The 22,059-nt window shown below is 47.2% G+C and overlaps 1 protein-coding gene across 1 annotated transcript in view; it reads right to left on the reverse strand.

Moving 5' to 3' along the window:
* ECM1 (extracellular matrix protein 1) overlaps positions 1-20,924 on the reverse strand; it is a 32,561-nt gene extending 11,637 nt beyond the window's left edge. The window contains exons 1-2 of the mRNA XM_075607595.1: positions 20,661-20,924; positions 2,492-2,596 (exon numbers count right to left, since the gene is read on the reverse strand). Coding sequence (XP_075463710.1) covers positions 2,492-2,596; positions 20,661-20,718 — 163 coding nt within the window. The 5' untranslated portion in view covers positions 20,719-20,924. The remainder of the gene's footprint in view (positions 1-2,491; positions 2,597-20,660) is intronic.
* Between the last annotated feature and the right edge of the window lie 1,135 nt (positions 20,925-22,059).

Below are 22,059 nucleotides of genomic sequence, written 5' to 3' on the forward strand. Positions count from 1 at the left end.
CAACATAGAGGACTCATAAAATGGGTCACAAAATTCTCTTTGTAATGGCAATTGCCTTGTGCCCCAGATAACAGATGGTTAGCTCTTTGGACCTGAAATTCACTGTGAACATTTAGGATTGGAGAGACACTGTACTGTACTCTGCTCACAGTATGTAGGCAACAAGATACAATAAACTACAAAGTATTTCTTTAAGGTGGGGAGAGCTGACCTTGGGACCTTGACCTTGGGACCTTGACCTTCACATCATGAACTAAAATGCTGCTAATAAGCTATCATAAACTTAATATAAACAGAAAGATATTGTCAAGTGCAAAGGATTCTACACGATAAACATCATTGTTGATTGTAGACCTAACTGAACACTATCACTTTATGTAAACGGTGGTTGCTTGGATCATAGCTTTCTACAGTATACTGTATTGTGTTGCTTTGCCAGACTGACCATACACACACACACTGTTGCCAGGTGTCCAGTATTGTACCGGACTGTCCTGTATTTGGACACACTGACCAGTAAAAAATTAGCGGTAATACTGGACATGTATGTGTATACCGGTATTACCTCTCTGGGCGTGTATGTGTATACCGGTATTACCTCTCTGGACATGTATGTGTTAACCGGTATTACCTCTCTGGGCATGTTTGTGTATACCGGTATTACCTCTCTGGACATGTATGTGTCCGGTATTACCTCTCTGAAAAAGGAAGGGGTCGGTATTACCTCTCTGGACATGTATGTGTCCGGTATTACCTCTCTGAAAAAGGAAGGGGCCGGTATTACCTCTCTGAACATGTGACCTGACCGGCTTGGGGGGCCGCGGGATTTCCCTGAGGAGGGAGAGAGCAGGGCTCTTGCTATTCCTCCATCCCGATTGGCTGCATTACCCAGCAGCAGCCAATCAGGAGGAAGTATCAGGAGGGCTAGATTAAGACCTTTACAGTCCCTAAACAGATTACGATGCCCCCCATATGTAATTTAAAATAAAAACAATACTAAACCATAAAATAAAATTGTATTTTTCGAAATGACAAAACTTACATGTATGCGGAAATTAAAATCGCTTTTTTGTTACAATTTCAATTAAAACTGCTTCATTTTTGATTTACCAAAAATGTATACAGAAGGCATAAATATTTGGCATCATTACAATTACGTTTTTTTAAGTTACTAATAAAACAGTATAATACTTTTGCTTTAAAAATAATTGCAGTAATAAAAATTAGACACAAGTTTTGTTTATACGAAATACTGAATTTTGAAACAAATTCTTAGGATAGGGATTCTAACCTTTCTATGGCCCAGGCCAAAACCCTAACGAAATGAGATTAAGCGCGAAATGTGGGGGTTACGCAAAGCCATGCATTGGCCACGTAGTAGGGATGCAGCAACGAGCCATAGAGGGCTAACATACAAGATTGTGTCGGTCCTGACATCTAACAGTGAACATGAGAATGATATTAGAAACGGCAGATGTTGCAACTATTGTGACCTACAAATCAACATGTACAAATTGTTCCAAATTTCACACTTAATATTTGATTAAAAAATGCCCATTTTTTTTATTTTTTTTGCATGGTGAGCCAAAGTTGTCCACAAAGGGCCAATGTTACCACAGTTTTCGGGATATAGAATATATAATAATAATAATAATAATATAAAATAAAAATCAAGTATATATAATTCAGAAAAATAGATCAATAATTAAACATATATGTGTTGCAACACCTGACAGGATCTGATTTCCTCGCATTATTTCGATCTACGCTAGTAGTACACCCCCTGGTTTAGATGGGGATAAGTTATAAAAGGGAACAGAAAAACGGGATAAGAGTATATAGTGGAGTGTAAGAAAATCCAAAAAAAGTTAGATTTTTCCCATAATCACTAGTTCGATGCTTATTTTTTTTTTTTTTTTTTTTTAATATCAAATTCTTTAAAAAAAGAAAAAAAAAGAAAAATGTAAAAATCCAATTTTTTGTGGTGCCCCCAGCACATGCTTTATCTGCCTATTGGGTAATCTGGCCCTTGGTGTCAAGAACCTGGGGGTGGGGCCAATGAGAGGGGGAAACCGCATGGAGAGGTGAGAGGGGTGTGTATTTCCCCATTGTATCCATTATTTTTGGATAAGCCACCTGGCAACCCTACGATACACATGCACAAACACACACACACACACACACACACACACACAGTGTGCGTGTGTGCATGTGGTTGTAACTGGGTGTTGAGAATTTACATCTCCGGACTGACTGAAATCACACACAACTTTGGATAATCTAGTCATTATTACAAATATAATATATCTTGGTACAGGCTATAAATAAATATTAAATGTAATATCCTTTGTTAGATCTACCACCATATTACAAGATGTACTTGAGTTATATGTTGTGTGATGTGGATGTGTGTTTGTATTTCCTATATACAATGTATGCAGACTTTTCTAACACAACATTCTGGTGCATCTAGCGCAGGTTACAGGGTTACCTTCTCTCTGCTCTAGAAGAGGTAACTCAGGAATGATTTCCCTTTGATACATGTCTTGCTCATCAGTAGTTGGAAGCTCATCAGTATTTGGAAGACGCTCATCACCTAAGGACAGTAGAAAAAGAAAACGATGAAGTGTTTGCTAGGGCACAGAACATACTGTATGGAATACTTTGTAACCGAGGGAACCTTCTAAGTCAGGGCTGGCCAACTCCAGTCCTCAAGGGCCACCAACAGGTTAGGTTTTAAGGATATCTTACATCTCAGCCCTAATTTCTCGCTATGCACCATCCCGACTCTAGCGTTCTGCTCAAGGATGTCTTCTTTCTACCCCCTTTTTATCTAAAGCACTCTCCCGCCTTAAACCTTTTTCACTGACTGCCCCACACCTCTGGAATGCCCTTCCCCTCAGTACCCGACTAGCACCCTCTCTATCCACCTTTAAGACACACCTTAAGACACACTTGCTTAAAGAAGCATATGAGTAGCACTGTGAACATTCTGAACACATGATACATAAAGCTTGGCCCCCTGCAGACGCACTTACCAGAATTCCCTCCTACTGTCTCTGTACCTTCTCCCTACCTACCAATTAGATTGTAAGCTCCTCGGGGCAGGGACTCCTCTTCCTTAATGTTATGTTTGTCTAAAGCACTTATTCCCATGATCTGTTATTTATATTATCTGTTATTTATATTATCTGTTATTTATTCGATTACCACATGTATTACTACTGTGAAGCGCTATGTACATTAATGGCGCTATATAAATAAAGATATACAATACAATACAATATCCTTGCTTCATCACAGGTGGCTCAGTCATTGACTGGGGGTATCCCAAATACCTGGCCTATTGGTGTCCCTTGAGAACTAGAGTTGGCCACTACTGTTCCTAGCATCTTTCACAGCCTCTGTCAAATGCTCAGTCACAATGTGTTCTCCTGTTTCTGCATCATCCGCCAGTAATACCTATTTGCATTTCCTTCAGTAAATTTAAAGGTATCTTTAACTATCAAGGTCCATGCTATCTGCTTTTTTGTAAGTAGTTAACTTCTGTGTGTGTGTGATCGCCATAGCTAGAGAGTACTGTGCAGTGGTTTTTCTGTCTTGTTTGGTTTCAGATATTGATCTACTTCCAAGAGATTGCAGGAATAGCATCAGTGTGGCATACGTACTTTATTCAGAGGTTTTGGACTGGAACGTCCAGGTTTATATATCTGGCGGTCTCCCATGGATTGTTCTCTTATTTTTCACTATTTCCTACTAGCCTCCATGGATAGGCTTGTTGTTTGTCCTTAGGCCGCCATCCCCTCACTTCATTCACATGTTTTTGGGGGTTTCACATTTATTGTAAGGATTTTGCACCTCAGGGGTTGTTAATCTTTTGATATCACAGCACTAGTTAGTTGTATCACTGTTTTGCAAATAGGTTGAGCGCTTAGTATATGTTTTAGTTCAATTTTCTTTCATCCTGCCCCATAGAGCTTACAATCTAATGTTTGTGCCTGAGGCAAAGGGAGATAAAGTGACTTGCCCAACGTCCCAAGGAGAGCGGACACTGGGATGGGAACTGGATTTGCCCACTTCAAATTCAATGGCATCCCCACTGAGCGATTCCTTTATCTCCAGTGCAGACACAAATAAGATTAATGGATTCTGCATGTGGTAACAATCCCATAGTGTACACCCACTCAGTTCTGTCCATATTGTGTACACCCATCCAGTCCCGTCCCATACTGTGTACACCCATCCAGTCCCGTCCCATACTGTGTACACCCATCCAGTCCCGTCCCATACTGTGTACACCCATCCAGTCCCGTCCCATACTGTGTACACCCATCCAATATTGTGTACATCCATCCAGTCCTGTCCCATATTGTGTACACCCATCCAGTCCCGTCCCATACTGTGTACACCCATCCAATATTGTGTACATCCATCCAGTCCTGTCCCATATTGTGTACACCCATCCAGTCCCGTCCCATACTGTGTACACCCATCCAGTCCCGTCCCATACTGTGTACACCCATCCAATATTGTGTACATCCATCCAGTCCTGTCCCATATTGTGTACACCCATCCAGTCCCGTCCCATACTGTGTACACCCATCCAATATTGTGTACACCAGGGTTTCCCAAACTTTTTTTTCCGTGACCCGGTTATTTTTGAACTTCTCCTTCGTGACCCACTAAAATTTTTATCGCCTATACTGGCCTATAGGGCCTGCACAGACACACACACACACACACAGCCACTGATACACACAGACACTGATACACAGACACACACACTGATATATATATATACACACACACACAGCCACTGATACACACACACTCTGATACACACACAAAGACACTGATACAGATACACACACACACAGCCCCTGATACACACACACACACTCGCTCTCCCCTATACGCACACAGACACAAACAGTGAATTACAGGCAATGACGGATGTGAGTGACTGGAGGGGGGGGGGCAGGGACTGTGTGGGTGGGAGGGGGGGTCCTGGGTGGGTGGGAGGGGGGGGACTGGGTGGGTGGGGGGGTACTGGGTGGGAGGGGGGAAGGAAGTCTGGGGGGGGACTGGGACTGGGGGGGACTGGGACTGGGTGGTTGGGAGGGGGGACTGGGACTGGGGGGAGGGGGGACTGGGACGGTGGGAGGGGGGACTGGGTGGGTGGGAGCTGGGACTGGGTGAGAGGGGGGACTGGGTGGGTGGGAGGGGGGACTGGGTGGGGGGGATGGCGGACTGGGAGGGGGGACTGGGACACTTGGGTGGGAGGCAGTGACTGGGTGGGTGGGTGACAGTGACTGGGTGGGTGGGTGACAGTGACTGGGTGGGTGGGTGACAGTGACTGGGTGGGTGACAGTGACTGGGTGGGTGGGTGACAGTGACTGGGTGGGTGGGTGACAGTGACTGGGTGGGTGACAGTGACTGGGTGGGTGACAGTGACTGGGTGGGTGGGTGACAGTGACTGGGTGGGTGGGTGACAGTGACTGGGTGGGTGGGTGACAGTGACTGGGTGGGTGGGTGGGTGACAGTGACTGGGTGGGTGACAGTGACTGGGTGGGTGGGTGACAGTGACAGTGGGTGGGTGGGTGACAGTGACTGGGTGGGTGACAGTGACTGGGTGGGTGACAGTGACTGGGTGGGTGGGTGACAGTGACTGGGTGGGTGGGTGACAGTGACAGTGGGTGGGTGGGTGACAGTGACTGGGTGGGTGACAGTGACTGGGTGGGTGGGTGACAGTGACTGGGTGGGTGGGTGACAGTGACAGTGGGTGGGTGGGTGACAGTGACAGTGGGTGGGTGACAGTGACTGGGTGGGTGACAGTGACTGGGTGGGTGACAGTGACTGGGTGGGTGACAGTGACTGGGTGGGTGACAGTGACTGGGTGGGTGACAGTGACTGGGTGGGTGACAGTGACTGGGTGGGTGGGTGACAGTGACTGGGTGGGTGACAGTGACTGGGTGGGTGGGTGACAGTGACTGGGTGGGTGACAGTGACTGGGTGGGTGGGTGACAGTGACTGGGTGGGTGACAGTGACTGGGTGGGTGGGTGACAGTGACTGGGTGGGTGACAGTGACTGGGTGGGTGACAGTGACTGGGTGGGTGACAGTGACTGGGTGGGTGGGTGACAGTGACTGGGTGGGTGGGTGACAGTGACTGGGTGGGTGGGTGACAGTGACTGGGTGGGTGGGTGACAGTGACTGGGTGGGTGGGTGACAGTGACTGGGTGGGTGACAGTGACTGGGTGGGTGGGTGACAGTGACTGGGTGGGTGACAGTGACTGGGTGGGTGACAGTGACTGGGTGGGTGGGTGACAGTGACTGGGTGGGTGGGTGACAGTGACAGTGGGTGGGTGGGTGACTGGGTGGGTGACAGTGACTGGGTGGGTGACAGTGACTGGGTGGGTGGGTGACAGTGACTGGGTGGGTGGGTGACAGTGACAGTGGGTGGGTGGGTGACAGTGACTGGGTGGGTGACAGTGACTGGGTGGGTGGGTGACAGTGACTGGGTGGGTGGGTGACAGTGACAGTGGGTGGGTGGGTGACAGTGACAGTGGGTGGGTGACAGTGACTGGGTGGGTGACAGTGACTGGGTGGGTGACAGTGACTGGGTGGGTGACAGTGACTGGGTGGGTGACAGTGACTGGGTGACAGTGACTGGGTGGGTGGGTGACAGTGACTGGGTGGGTGACAGTGACTGGGTGGGTGACAGTGACTGGGTGGGTGACAGTGACTGGGTGGGTGGGTGACAGTGACTGGGTGGGTGACAGTGACTTGACAGTGACTGGGTGGGTGACAGTGACTGGGTGGGTGACAGTGACTGGGTGGGTGGGTGACAGTGACTGGGTGGGTGGGAGGGGGGGCACTTGGGTGGGAGGCAGTGACTGGGTGGGGTGACTTACCTTGCCGCCGGACGCTTTCCCCTGCTGCCCCCGATATCCCCTGCTGCCCCTGACGGGAGGTGGGCTGAGGGGCACGGGAGGTGGGCTCGGGAGGGGGTGGCTCGGGAGGGGGTGCCACGGGAGGTGAGCTCGGGAGGGGGTGCCCCGGGAGGTGGGCTCGGGAGGGGGTGCCCCGGGAGGTGCGCTCGGGAGGGGGTGCCCCGGGAGGTGAGCTCTGGAAGCGGGTCGCGGGAGGAAGTAGGCCGCAGAGGAGCTGGTACTTCCTCCTCCGTCCCACGTTGGGAGTGGGGGGGAGGAAGGGAGCGGGCCCTGCTTGCCCTGCGCATGCGCGCGGGACCGCGGGGGGAATCGCTGCTATTTTTTTTTGACTCGAGCAGGGGGGGGGGGGGCTGGGAAGAGACACCGCGCGGCCAGCCTCGCTGCGACCCGGCAATTTTGGTGCCGTGGCCCGGTGCCGGGTCGCGACCCACCATTTGGGAAACGCTGGTGTACACCCATCCAGTCCCGTCCCATATTGTGTACGCCCACCCAGTCCCATCCCATATTGTGTACGCCCACCCAGTCCCATCCCATATTGTGTACACCCACCCAGTCCCATCCCATATTGTGTACACCAAAGTAACCCTCGTCTCACTCCCGCAGACCAGTGCAACATCAGAAGAAAACACAATGTTTACTCAAAGGCTACAGATAACGAGCTGGTGTTATGTTAATTGCAAAACAAAGATAATCCAGTTCCAAAAGACAAACAAAGCTTTGTGCCTGAGACTCTTCATACAAAGACCATGCACTGTGTGATTAGATTCTGTTATCGGTTACATTCACCCTCCCAAAAAAACTAATCATGACATAATGCATTTGTTGTACTCTCTAGATCAGGCCTGAGTTGTGCATGCAGTGCGGGCGCGCTGACTGAGGGAGCGGGGCCTTCGCCTGAGTTGTGCATGCCTGCTCTAGATTGTAAACTCTGCAGCCCATATCCAAGTGGCCCATTATAAGTGGCATGACTACTGAACAACTGAAGTTTAAAAGGAAGTTCAAAAGAAGTGAGGAAGAAGTGGACACCCCAACAGGCCCTGATTCCTGCATTTGAACTACGCTGGAAAGGAGGATATCATCAATACCAGACTGCATCATTACTGCTGTGATACTGCCTTTACCATTTATATTTGCTGTGACTTCACTTCTTCTCAAATTATGCACGTCTTTTTACCAGCATCAGTATGTCTCTAACTCCATTCATATATCTCCATCTCTCCTTCCTTCACCACTTCTCTGTTCACATGAACTCCTTTCTTACCTGCGTCCTCTGAAACCACACAGCTATATCCCCTGCACTAAAAAACACCCCTACAAATCATCCTCACACATCCTCTTTCTATCCATGCTTCTCCTCCTTGCTTCTGGGGATATCTCTCCCAATCCTGGTCCCTGTCTTATTCCTACATGCGCTCGTCCTCGCTTGCCAAATGCAACCTCTACTCCTGGTGTCAACCTCTCCAACCTCATACCCATCCCCTGCCATCCTCCCTCCTCTCTTCCTTCCTCCTGTGCCCTTTGGAATGCTCGCTCCCTTTCTAACAAGTTCCTCTCTGTGCATGACTTCTTTCTCTCTCACTCTCTGCTTCTCTTTGCTATAACTGAGACCTGGCTCACTCAGTCTGACTCTGCTCTGGAAGCTGCCCTCTCCTATGGTGGTCTTTCCTTCTCCCACACTCCGCGCACTGATGGCAGGGGTGGAGGCGTGGGGCTCCTGCTCTCCTCTCTCTGCCGTTACCGAACCCTTCCTATTCCTCCCTCTCTTGCTTTTCCCTCCTTTGAGGCTCACACTGTCCAGATTTTCTCTCCTCTCCCTGTTCATGTGGCGGTCATCTATCGCCCACCTACCTCTACTCATCCCCCTTCTGCCTTTCTCTCTCACTTTGAATCCTGGCTCTCTTTCTTTCTCTCCTCAGACTCCCCTGTTCTTCTCCTTGGGGACTTCAATTGCCACATTGATGACCCCTCTCTCCCTTGGGCTTCCCGCTTTCTTTCTCTAACCTCTTCTTTTGGCCTTCAACAGTGTACTGCAGCCATCACCCACAAGGATGGCCACTACTTAGACCTGGTTTTCACTAAGAATTTCTCTCTCTCCGATTTCTCCATTTCCCCTTTTCCTCTCTCTGACCATCACCTCATCTCATTCTCTCGATCTCGCTTCTCCCCTTCTCCACCTCCATCTACACCCCGGTTCTGCAGAAACCTGCGCTCTATTCACTTACCTGACTTTGAGTCCACTTTACGCTCCTCCCTCTCCTCTCTCAGCTCTGCTACAGACCCCGACAACCTGGTCAGGAACTACAACTCTGTCTTGTCCTCCTCTCTTGATCTACATGCCCCGCTTTCTCTCTGCCGCACTCGCCCTTCTAACCCTAGACCCTGGCTAAATTCCCACACACACATGCTGCGTTCCTCCACTCGTTCCTCTGAACGCCTCTGGAGGAAATCTCATACTCTCGCAGACTTCCTTCACTACAAATTTATGCTATGCTCTGCCCTCTCGCAAGCTAAACAAGCCTACTTTTCTGCACTAATCAACATGCACAAGTCTAACCCACACCGACTGTTCTCTGTCTTTGATACTCTACTCAAACCACCCTCAGCTGCCTCTCCTTCCTACATCTCCGCTCAGGACTTTGCTGACTATTTTAAGGAAAAGGTGGAATCCATACGGCAGAACATCCCTCTGTTTCTTCCTCCCATCCTACACCTCTTCCTAACTCTCCTCCTGTCTTCCTTGACTCTTTTTCCACTGTCTCATGTGTCGTTGTTGATCGCCTCTTCTCCCTCTACCACTTGCCCTCTTGACCCCATTCCCTCCCATCTCCTAAAACCTCTTGGTCCTACTATAATCCCTACGCTCACACACATTTTTAACTCCTCCCTCTGCTCTGGAACCTTTCCATCCTCCTTCAAACATGCAACAGTCATACCATTACTGAAAAACAGCAAGCTTGACCCTACCTGTCTTTCTAACTATCGACCTGTCTCCCTCCTGCCTTTTGCCTCTAAACTCCTTGAACGTCTTGTATTCTCTCGCTTGCTCCATTTTCTCAACACCTATTCTCTCCTAGACCCTTAACAATCTGGCTTCCGCACTGCTCACTCCACGGAAACAGCCCTCACTAAAATAACTGACGACCTCCATGCTGCCAAAGACAGAGGTCATTACACTCTGCTCATATTACTCGACCTCTCTGCAGCATTTGATACTGTGGATCACCCTCTTCTCCTTCACATTCTCCATACTCTTGGTATTCGGAACAAAGCTCTATCCTGGATCTCATCCTACCTCTCCTCTCCTCCTCCTCTATTGATCTCTCGGTGGGGTACCCCAGGGCTCTGTCCTGGGACCTCTTCTCTTTTCTCTGTACACACTCTCTCTAAGTGACCTAATAACATCTTTTGGTTTTAAATATCACCCACGACACACAAATATACTTTTCAACACCCGACCTTACACCTGCTATACAGACCAAAGTTTCTGAATGTCTCTCTGCTATATCATCCTGGATGGCCCTCCGTCGCCTTAAACTCAACATGGCTAAAACAGAGCTCCTCATACTTCCTCCCAAACCTGGCCCTACTACCTCCTTCCACATTACTGTTGGAACTACGATCATTCACCCAGTAGCCCAAGCACGCTGCCTAGGGGTCACACTCGACTCCTCTCTCACATTCGCCCCTCACATTCAAAACATTTCTAAAACTTGTCGCTTTTTCCTCCACAATATAACAAAGATACGCCCTTTCCTCTGTTGCTCGACTGCTAAAACTCTGACTCAGGCCCTCATTCTCTCCCGTCTTGATTACTGTAACCTCCTGCTGTCCGGCCTTCCTGCCTCTCACCTGTCTCCCATACAATCTATCCTAAACGCTGCTGCCAGAATCACTCTACTCTTTCCTAGATCTGTCTCAGCATCTCCCCTCCTGAAATCCCTCTCCTGGCTTCCAATCAAATCCCGCATCTCATACTCCATTCTTCTCCTCACTTTTAAAGCTTTACACTCTTCTGCCCCTCATTACATCTCAGCCCTAATTTCTCACTATGCACCATCCCGACTCTTGCGTTCTGCTCAAGGATGTCTTCTTTCTACCCCCTTTGTATCTAAAGCCCTCTCCCGCCTTAAACCTTTTTCACTGACTGCCCCACACCTCTGGAATGCCCTTCCCCTCACTACCCGACTAGCACCCTCTCTATCCACCTTTAAGACACACTTGCTTAAAGAAGCATACGAATAGCACTGTGAATATTCTGAACACATGATACATAAAGCTTGGCCCCAGGCAGACGCACTTACCAGAACTCCCTCCTACTGTCTCTGTACGTTCTCCCTACCTACCAATTAGATTGTAAGCTCCTCGGGGCAGGGACTCCTCTTCCTTAATGTTATGTTTATGTCTAAAGCACTTATTCCCATGATCTGTTATTTATATTATCTGTTATTTATTCGATTACCACATGTATTACTACTGTGAAGCGCTATGTACATTAATGGCGCTATATAAATAAAGACATACAATACAATACAATACAATACATGTGCTAGGCCCTCATTACCCTTTGGATCTGTTTCCACTTGTTCATCCTTATTTTATTGGTCATTCTGTTTATGTAATTTATATCATTCTGTTCCCCCATTGTACCGAGCTGCAGAGTATGTTGCCGCTTTATAAATAACCGATAATAATATGGGACGGTTGCATTAAATCGGTAATCTCTGCCAGATCCAGTGCTGCTCTGCTAAGCATTGTACTATTGTAGCTCCCAAATCTACCTAACACACACACACACACACACACACACACACACACACACACACACACACACACACACACACACACACACACACACACACACACACACACACACACACACACACCTTTTGACTCTTGTGTCCTCCAGGCTAAACCTCCGTATATATGGCATGATTCATTTGTGTGTATCCTCACCTTTACGATACCAGTTTCTGTCCACTAAATCTGCCCTGATTTAACAGCTTATTAGACATAATACCCCTGGTGCTTTGCAAATGAGAAATCTCTCAGAGCACACTCGCTGGTTATTCATCAGCTGTTATTGTTACTACATGGAGATACATTTGGTCTCCCTGTGAGGACACTAGTGGTTACAGGATAGATACTTGGCTGTCTGTGAGTAGCAGGCAGTACGGATATTTTTGTATCACTTAGGCAGTTCCCATAGTGCAGGATGATGCATTGGTGTCAGTGTTTGTTTCGGCGCATATGCGCATAGTGCGCGCGCTACAGGGAGAGCGACGCTTCGCAATACGAACAAGTTTGTATTTGAAGCGCAATGCCGGGAGGAGCGCGGAAGCTAGCGCGTTCCACTATGGATGCGGCCTTGGGCCGAAGCAATACTAGGCGCGCACGCCTGCCACATAGGCGATTTGTGACCTAGCGGGAGATGTGACGGGGGGCGTGTCGGAGGAGTGCCCATGACGTCACGTGAGCGGTTTGCCCACTTTGGCTGAACCGCTCAATTGACCCGGCTGTCGTGCGACAAAATCAAATTATTTTGTTGCGCGAAAAATCGGGATTTTTTTTAATATTCACTGTATAAAGTATTTCACTTTGTTGAATATGTTAATAACAATTGTATTATTTTTCTCGTAATGTTAATTACCTAAGGTTGGGCTCTTGGTTCAATCGTATTTAAGCCTTATACCCCGAGGCTATTTAGCCCTCCTACTCCATCTTGATTGAGGGCACATTAAGGGGGACTTTTTGTGATCCCCAAGGGGATCATTCAGGATTATAGCATTGGCTTTTCCCTATATGCACCTTCAATTGAATATTTGACATATTATTCTCACTACCGTGTTGATATTATGGTTGAGTGGTGAGGTTTATATCTTTTGTTTCCAAGGGGACACGGTCTGCTCCTCTTGTTCAATGCATGAGTATTGATTATACCCCATAATCCACTCTCCTATATGTCTCGCTATACAGGCCCAATTCTATTTCCTTAAATTTTTTTTTTTTTAACGCATGTTCTTGTATAGCGCTGCTAGCTTTACGTAGCGCTTTACAGAGACATTTTTGCAGGCACAGGTCCCTGCCCAGATGAGCTTACAATCTATTTTTTGGTGCCTGAGGCACAGGGAGATACAGTGATTTGCCCAAGGTCACAAGGAGCCGACACCGGGAATTGAACCAGGTTCTCCTGTTTTTTTTTTTTTTTTAAAGCAATTCTTATTCTGCTTTTCCTCTAAATAAATGTACTGATTGCCTTATTGAACAATTTAATATCAGAAAGCTTTAATAAGATCGGCAGCACCTGCATGGGGTACATCAGCTTGGCAAAGCTAATTATTTTGACCAGCTCTCATCTCCCTGCAAAGTTTAAAGGTAAATTCGGCCAGTTTTCCAACGCTCTCGTCACCTTGGTAATTGTACTAAAATTGTTTCTGTACAGCCGCTTAGATCCGGGTCAATATGTACTCCAGAGTATTTCCGTGGCTTTCTCGTTCTATTGAATGGACACCATGCCCCCCCCCCCCCCCCCCCCGATTTCTGTTTGTCATTAGCAGGATTTCTGTTTTGGATGCATTTACCTTAAAACCCCAAATTGTCCTGAATTCCCTCAAAATCTGGTATATCTTTTGTATCTGCTACCTCTGGATTGGCTACCCGCATTATATGATCCTCTGCAAACACAGCTATTTTGATTGGGCTTCCTATGCTGAAGCTGGGATATCCTTAAAACCTGACCTGTCTGGGGGGGGGGGGTTGGAGTTAAGAGCCCCTAAAATAACCCTTCTTCAGGTATATTAACACCTTATTCCATTAAGTTCACAGCTGTGTGAATTAGGACAAATAAAGTATTGTTATTATTATCTGTGTGTCATTTTTTTGTTATGGTCTAATTCAGGTTATTTCCGCATTGACAATAATATAGTAATGTGCAGGACAAACACAAAAGGGGATAATTGCTACAATTAAGCACAAAGGATGGCATTCTCCTAAAATATATGAGGCAATCAGAATAGAATCACTCCCCTCTGCATCGTCATTGCATAAACAGCGTTCCTGCGAGGCGTTGGTTCGCCTGCAAAGGAACTGGCAGCAGATAAAAACCATGACCCGATTTTCTGAGCCTTTTCCCAACATACTAGAATACTCTTAACTGTACTTGATACCATTATTCTGTGTTGCATTGGGCATATCAGTGTTATCAGAGCGCTACAACAATACTTTGAATAAAGATACCAATTTTCTGGAAGACGGAGTAGCAGACTGCTCCAAAAATGTAACCCGTGGACTTTATTTAAAAAGGATATATTGTTTTGATAACTAAAACCAGCTTTTTATGCATTTGATGAGCTATTCCGGCTTCTGCACAGGAACTGTCCTGGGTGGATGGAGACCTTTTTGCTGTTGGATATATCAGGATAAACAAAATTGTAACCCGACGTGAAAACAGCAAGGAGAAAAACAAAAAACTGGACGTCCAAAAGGTGGTGTGTGTTGTGGCTTTAGAAAGAGTTCAGAATTGAATCCTCAATACCTTTTTGGGCCTGGTAATGTACTTCAAGGTTCAGTGTCATCTCCTGGTAGCCACAGACAATTCACAAAGCAGCAGTTCAAGCAATATCCTACATGTGTGTTTTTGTTTTTTTTTAATAAATCAGTTCTCTCCTATGAGAAAATACTTGTAGCATTAAATTTAAAAAAATGTTATAAAGCCATTTTTAATGTTTCTAATGTAGGAAGCATTTCCAAAGTGACAGCCCCTTCCCCTGCTGATAGGCTCTGGCTCTTGAGCCCCGCCCTCTCTCTAGCAGTGCACCAATTGTACCTAGTAACTGCTCAGTCAATCATATTCCTAGAACTACATTGCCCACAATGCTGTGCAAGAACTGAATTAAATAACCCGGAGCAAGTGATCAATTACAAGTGAACGGATTGATCTGTAGCTTAGCTAATCACTTGTCAGTCTGCAGATTGTATTGATGCACATATTGAATGGGGAAAATATACATATTTTTTTTTATTTATTTTTTTAAACGGCAGCTTTAATCTCCGCTTGGTGTGGAGAATAGGTGTGTATATAAATGATATAGAGTGGTGTGTAACCAGTCATGATGAATCAATCAAGTATTGTATTATTCTTATTACTATATACACCTAGGGTTGCCAGGTGTCAGGTTTTCAACCGGACAGGCCGGTAATTCGGATGCCTGTCCGGTATAAAATCGGAGGTAATACCGGACACTTATGTGTCCGGTATTACCATTTTTGCGGCAGGAAGCGCAAGGGCGGCGGTTGGAGGCTGCAGGAAGTGCGAGGACGGCAAGCGCGGCTGGAAGAGCTGGCTTGGTGCTGACTGAGGCGAGGGCGGGCCGCGGTTGGTGGCCGGGGGCGGGCAGTCAGGTCAGGAGCACTCGTGAGTGACATCATGTGCAGTGCTGCTGTCCCTGATTAGAGGAGTGGACGGCAAATCAGAGGACAGCGGGGGCGGAGGCCACACCCCGGCGGCCCAGAGACAGATTCCGGAGAAGTCTGAGTCCTGCCAGGAAATAAGGTAAGGACAACATTTTGGGGGGTTGGGGGGTGATGATGGGGGGCCAGGATGAGATGATATGGGGGGGGGGGGGTGACAATGGGGGGCCAGGATGAGATGATGATATGGGGGGGGATGACAATGGGGGGCCAGGATGAAATGATGAGATGGGGGTGGGGGGGGGAAATGATGATGGGGGCCAGGATGAGATGATGATATGGGGGGGATAAAATGATGATGGGGTCAGGATGAGATGATGATATGGGGGGATAAGATGATGATGGAGGTCAGCCTGGGGAGATTATGATGGGGGGCCAGGATAAACTGAGGTGATGATGATGGGGGGGCAGCCTGGGGAGATGAGATTATGGAGGGAGGTGGGGGTATATTTGTTATGTATTGGGGAGGTGGGGGTATTTTTTATATGAATTCAGGGGGTGTGGGGGTATTTTTTATATGTATTCGGGGTGCATGGTGATTGTCTCTTTTACCATTGTGTCCAGTATTTTTGGACAAGCCACCTGGCACCCCTATATACACCCTGCAGCATGTTGCTTTCTTCCTGACAATATACTGCAGCATTAGGAGGGCCAGGAATGCATTGCCTCCATAGCTGCAATTGCATTATACGATAAATAGTGCTTTTTATTTAACCCACTCGGCGCTGGCCTGGCTAGCAAGGGGGTACACTACCTTTCCATAACTAGAGAGGTTAAGTAGTATGCCTCAAAAACCACAGCTCTCCTACTCCCATTTTGGCATGTGTCCACGTCAGTGTATCACTCGTCGCTCGTCACATAGACAGCTTAGTGGCATTAAAAGAAAAAGGCGACGCTAGCGAGACGCGGACATGTTTGTTTATTACGGCGGTGTACGGAATCTGCCTGACATGCGAGTGAACCGTGTGCAGCACAAACAAACAAACATCGGCTTTACACGGGAATCCGTCATGCAAGCAGCAGAAAGAACAGGTTCCGATCCGCTGTGGCTTGTTTAGGTTATTCTGTGCATCAATTTACTGTGCATCCAACGTTGACGCTGGAAAGGTTTCTCTCTCCTTTAGACCCCCCCCTTATTGCAGGGGTGGACACCAACAGGTCAGGTTTTAAAGGAGATCCCTGCTTCATCACAGGTGGCTCAATCAGTGGCTCAGTCTTCGACTGAGCCACTGATTGAGCCACCTGTGATGAAGCAGGGATCTCCTTTAAAACCTGACCTGTTGGTGCCCCTTGAGGGCTGGAGTTGACCACACCTGCCCTATTTGAAAGCTCTAGTTTAATTAAAGAACTGAGCTCGGTTCCTCGGGCAGCACAGCAGTCAATCTCCCAGCAGCAACAAATGATCCTTCCAGTTCTGCATTCCAATGGCCAGCATTACACAAACAGCCAGCACCGGGACACTCCCCAAATTATTATACAGGGGCTTAAAACCTGCAAGACTGGGAGGTTATTTTCTCTCCGAATAGCAGCAAAGATGATAATGAACAAGACTGAACTTGTGCCGGTGTTCATTCGAACTACTGACAGTAATGTAAAGGATGTATTGTACCCCGGAGCCTGGTGTTTTTTTGCACACCTCTGGTTAACTGTCACTTGAACCATGCAAAGCATGGTCCTTTAGGCCGCGATTATATATAGTGTAGGTGCGCGCGTGACATGAACACATGCGTGTTCCTCAATGAGGCCACCCATAGTGCTCGCGAGCGTGCAGAGCGGCCGCAAAGTTTGAAAATACAATTCAAATTGGTTGTTTTTTTTCGCGTCACGTGAGCGTTTCAGAACAATGAGGCCGAACCATCCACCACGCCTCCCGATCGCCTCCAGCATGTTTCGTGCGTGACGTCACATGGTCACACACACGCGCGCGCATGCACTATAAATGGCGGCCTTCGCTTCCACAGGGGTTAGAAATGAACTATGGAGTAATGTATGGTGAACATATGTAGCTACTTTATGCAGAGAAAATCTGGAAAATGTTGATGTTAATATACATCTTATGAGTAGAACAACGAGCTTAACATCCATCCAGCAAACCAGAATAAATAACCACGGGCATACTTAGTAATCATGGTGTATTTTGTAAATGGCAACAGCAAACAGTATTCAAAGTTGCAGGCAAAGTGTATTACAAAAGGTTGCGAGGAGCTGGCACTGACTTCAAATAGATCAGTGCCATTAACTCCTGCTCTCAGCCAGTAGGGATTAGCTAGAGGTCAGTGGGAAGGAGGGAAGATGTGTTTATGCGACGATACCAGTTATACTTAAGGCCATCATCATTGAACTCACAATGGCAGGACAGGGAGTTTAGAATTCTCTGCTGCAAATCACATCAGAAGTGAATCAAATGGGTCGGCAACTATATTATATATATATATATATATATATATATATATATATATATATACACATACACACACATACGCTAAGAGATGGTACTGTTAGTATACATTTAGCGACAACTATGTGGTACAAAGTATCCTTACTTTGCGAGTTCTACATGGTCATGCTCCGTCAGTAGGATCTATACAGGTAGTCCTCGCTATCCAACATTTCACTTTACAACGAATGGCATATCCAACGCTTTACAATGCAACCCTATGGGACCTTTTTTTTAACTCCGGAATGCGTTCTCCACCGCTCACCGCCACTGATTAACATGGGACTCACTTTACTACCGTTTCACTATCCAACGCTACTTCCAGAACGGATTCCGTTGGATAACCGAGGACCGCCTGTAATGGTGACTTATAATAACTCCTAATATAAAACTTCCATCAATTGCTGGCAGTGACGGGGTTAACATCAAATATTTATCTGGAAAACTCTGGACGCCAACAAGTCCAGAAATAGCCCACTCACCAAAAAGGAAAAATACATCAGATAAAGCCAGAACTGCTGAGCAATCAATAATAATCCAGCATTGGATATTTCTAGGACTATTTGTGGCTGAGCGCTTCACAAAAACAAGGGCATACCACATGCTTAGTTTTACAATGCGTGTGTGTGTGTATGAAAGAAACACTGACAATTACACTGCATTATAAACTGTGTGCAGTTCTCTCTCCTCTGGAACTGTGTGGATTTTAGGGGCAGCCTCTCGTGGTCATTCTGCTCCACTGACCCTCGTGAAACCGGCCTGGCTGATTTTCTCCCGCGTTTAGTTTCTGCCTGCGGTTCCCGTATCTACACTGCTTGCTGCTTGGATGTGCTACCGTGTCTGCAATGATAGACACGTGGAAATCTAGCACGTACATTTAGTTATTAAACTAAGAGAAGGATAGTGAACTAACTGCCTCTTTATATATTAAACCAGGGGTGCATCAACTTCTTGAGCTGCGGCCCCCTTCCCAGGAGCCGCAGTGTTCGCACCCCCCTCTCCAAATGGCTCGGCATCAAATGTCATTGTGGGTCATGTGACCCCGCAGCGTCATTTGCCGCCACGTTGCCATGGCGACGCGTCGCGAAGACCCAGCTGGCAGCAGGTAAGTAAGTTACAGAGGCCTCACGCCTCCCCCGGCATTTAATTTAAATGCCGTGGGAAGAGCGCGGGGCCTCTGTAACCGCTGCACCCCCTACTTTGCGCACCGCTGTATTAAACTGCTTAACCTGCAGTGCAAGTCTATAGTCCAGGGGCGGGCAACTCCAGTCCTCAAGGGCCACCAAACAGGTCAGGTTTTCAGGACATCCCAGCTTCAGCACAGGTGAAGACTGAGCCACTGATTGAGCCATCTGTGCTGAAGCAGGGACTGATTGAGACACCTGTGCTGAAGCAGGGATATCCTGAAAACCTGATCTGTTGGTGGCCTTTGAGGACTGGAGTTGCCCACCCCTGCTATAGTCACTTCATGTATATGTGCCTTCACAATAACACTTCCCAATCAGTGGGGTCACACACGCTTTTTATTAACTATTTGGGTGCTAAAGCCATCACAAGAGCAAGTTTCCAGCACGTGTTGTACTTCACACAGCCAAACTGAACACACATGACATTAACGGTGCTAAACACAGACATCTGGGGCAGACCTGATGCACGGTTAGGAAAAGCAGGCGCCGGGAAGCAAAGGGAGCAATATGTCTTTCCGAAATACCATCTGCATGAAATCTTAGCTTTGGTCTTCTAAAAGATAACAGTGCAAATCTTTGCAGCGATAGTATCTTTGTAGTGGTAGAATTAGAAAGTGTATTGTCTCTGTATCTAACGGACACTTAAGTTCCCATCTCCTTAGTGCAGGGGTCTCAAACTCATAGTTTTTCAGGATATCCCTGCTTCAGCACAGGTTGAGCCACCTGTACTGAAGCTGGGATATCCATAAAAGATGACCAGTTGATGGCCATTGAGGACTGAGTTTGAAACCCCTGCCTTAATGATAGTCCAACCTGGTATCTTTGAGGTTATTAAACTTACTGAGGGCTATGCTGTCAGCAGAACCCATGTGTTTGATTCCTTATAAAGAGCTGACAGTGTATGCAGAACTGCACATACCAATTTTGCAGACATCTTTAGCCCCTGCCCCAAAGAGCTTACAATCTAATGTTTGGAAGGCACAGGGAGATCAAGCGTCTTGCACCAAAGTCACAAGAAGAGCTGACACTGGCATTTGAACTGGGTTCACTCCTTTCAGTCAGTGATCTTACCACTGAACTACGCGTCTATTTAACACAGTGGTTTCCATCCTTTTTTTGATTAAGGAACCCCAAGTGAAATTCGGAGGAACCCCAACCCTCTCTAATAGCACTTCTGAGCTCAGATGCACTGTAAGGAACCCCAACCCTCTCTAATAGCGCGTCTGAGCTCAGATGCATAGTAAGGAACCCCGACCCTCTCTAATAGCGCGTCTGAGCTCAGATACATTGTAAGGAACCCCAACCCTCTCTAATAGCGTGTCTGAGATCAGATGCATTGTACATTATTATGTATTTGATACAATTTTCCAATGATCAGAAAATTGCAGGGAACCCTTTAGGGGTGCCCGGGGAACCCTGGTTGAAAAACACGGATTTAACACCTTACATCAAGATAACGGATAAAGGCCAACAAAGCCAGCTCACCCACACGCAGTGGAAGTGACTGTTTGCATCAGATATCTTCCAACAAAACTGTTTCAGGCCACACACAGCTGCACTAAATATTGTTTTCCAACATGCATAGGAGAGCTCCGTTCTGATCAGCACAGGACCTTACCTGTCTGTGCCAGGCACAGCAGCAGCGACAGCTGCAGGGCCAGTAATAAGCACTTCATTTTCAGGCTCCTGGATGCTCTGGGGATAGCAGACTCTGAGCAGATTCTTTTCTCAGCGGTTTGGTTGCTTGTCTGTATCCTCCCACGGCTTTAACAGCCACTGCTCTCTCCACACCCCCCTATCTCTGTGAGTCACCAAGCTGCGGTGACTCCCTCTGTGAGGACTTGCTTCTGAGGTCCCGTGATCACAGTGCTTTTACCAGCTCAGTTTCACCATGTGGGAGGGGGACTGGCACCGCTGCTGATGTGGTCTGCAAATGGAAACTTCACGCCCATTGTGGCGCAAATGTCCTTTAGATAAAACGTTCGCACTGCACAAACAAAAAAAGTGACAAGTGCTTATTTGCATGTCATTGCTGTATTGTATTGTATGTCTTTATTTATATAGCGCCATTAATGTACATAGCGCTTCACAGTAGTAATACATGTGGTAATCAAATAAATAACAGATCATGGGAATAAGTGCTTTAGACATAAAAGTAATATTAAGGAAGAGGAGTCCCTGCCCCGAGGAGCTTACAGTCTAATTAACCAGTCCTTTGTTGCAGTGGAAGCGTGGGCATGCTTATAGGACGGTGTGGGTAAAGGCAGGTTTGGGAGATGGGGATCTGCTCATTAGGGTGCTGAGAGGGCGCGTGCGCTCATGCTGGCCGCGATTAAACACATTGCGGCAATGTGTGTGGCCAGCGTGAGCAAGCGCGGCGCTTAGCTGCTTGCCAAGCAAGCACATTTGAATTTGCCGCTCGCTTGCGCCGCCTGCACGCTCAGCGGCACACAGGCCGCAGCCTAACAGCTATTCAAAGCGGACGGACGCTTGAAGAAGAAGCAGAAGGCACTTTAAAAGCTTGGTATCGGCTATGAAGAACTCGAAGGTTTGGGCCGATAAAAGGAATCAACGAATCTGCTCTTCTGCAAGGACTCATACAGTGGCACACACTTTAACCCATATATTAGATACATACAATGGGCCAGCTTAGTGCTGTTATTAGATCAGGGGTGGGCAACTCCAGTCCTCAAGAGCTAACTGCAGGTCAGGTTTCCAGGATATCCCTGCTTCAGCACAGGAGTCCCCTGTGCTGAAGCAGGGATATCCTGGAAACCTGATCTCAGTGGAAGACTGAGCCACTGATTAAGCCACCTGTGCTGAAGCAGGGATACCCTGAAAACACAAACACAGCGTTACCAAAGAATGCAGGGAAAACATCATGTACCCTCCATCCATGAATTAAGTAACAGGCATAAATAAGTCATTTATATATTTTTTTAAAAACAAACTGTACTTTAAATAATGCTTTTCACAAGGGTACGCCGCGCAGGCCCACAAGGGTACGCCGCGCAGGC

The sequence above is a fragment of the Ascaphus truei genome, chromosome 7 (assembly GCF_040206685.1).
Source record: "Ascaphus truei isolate aAscTru1 chromosome 7, aAscTru1.hap1, whole genome shotgun sequence".
Classification (NCBI taxonomy): Eukaryota; Metazoa; Chordata; class Amphibia; order Anura; family Ascaphidae; genus Ascaphus; species Ascaphus truei.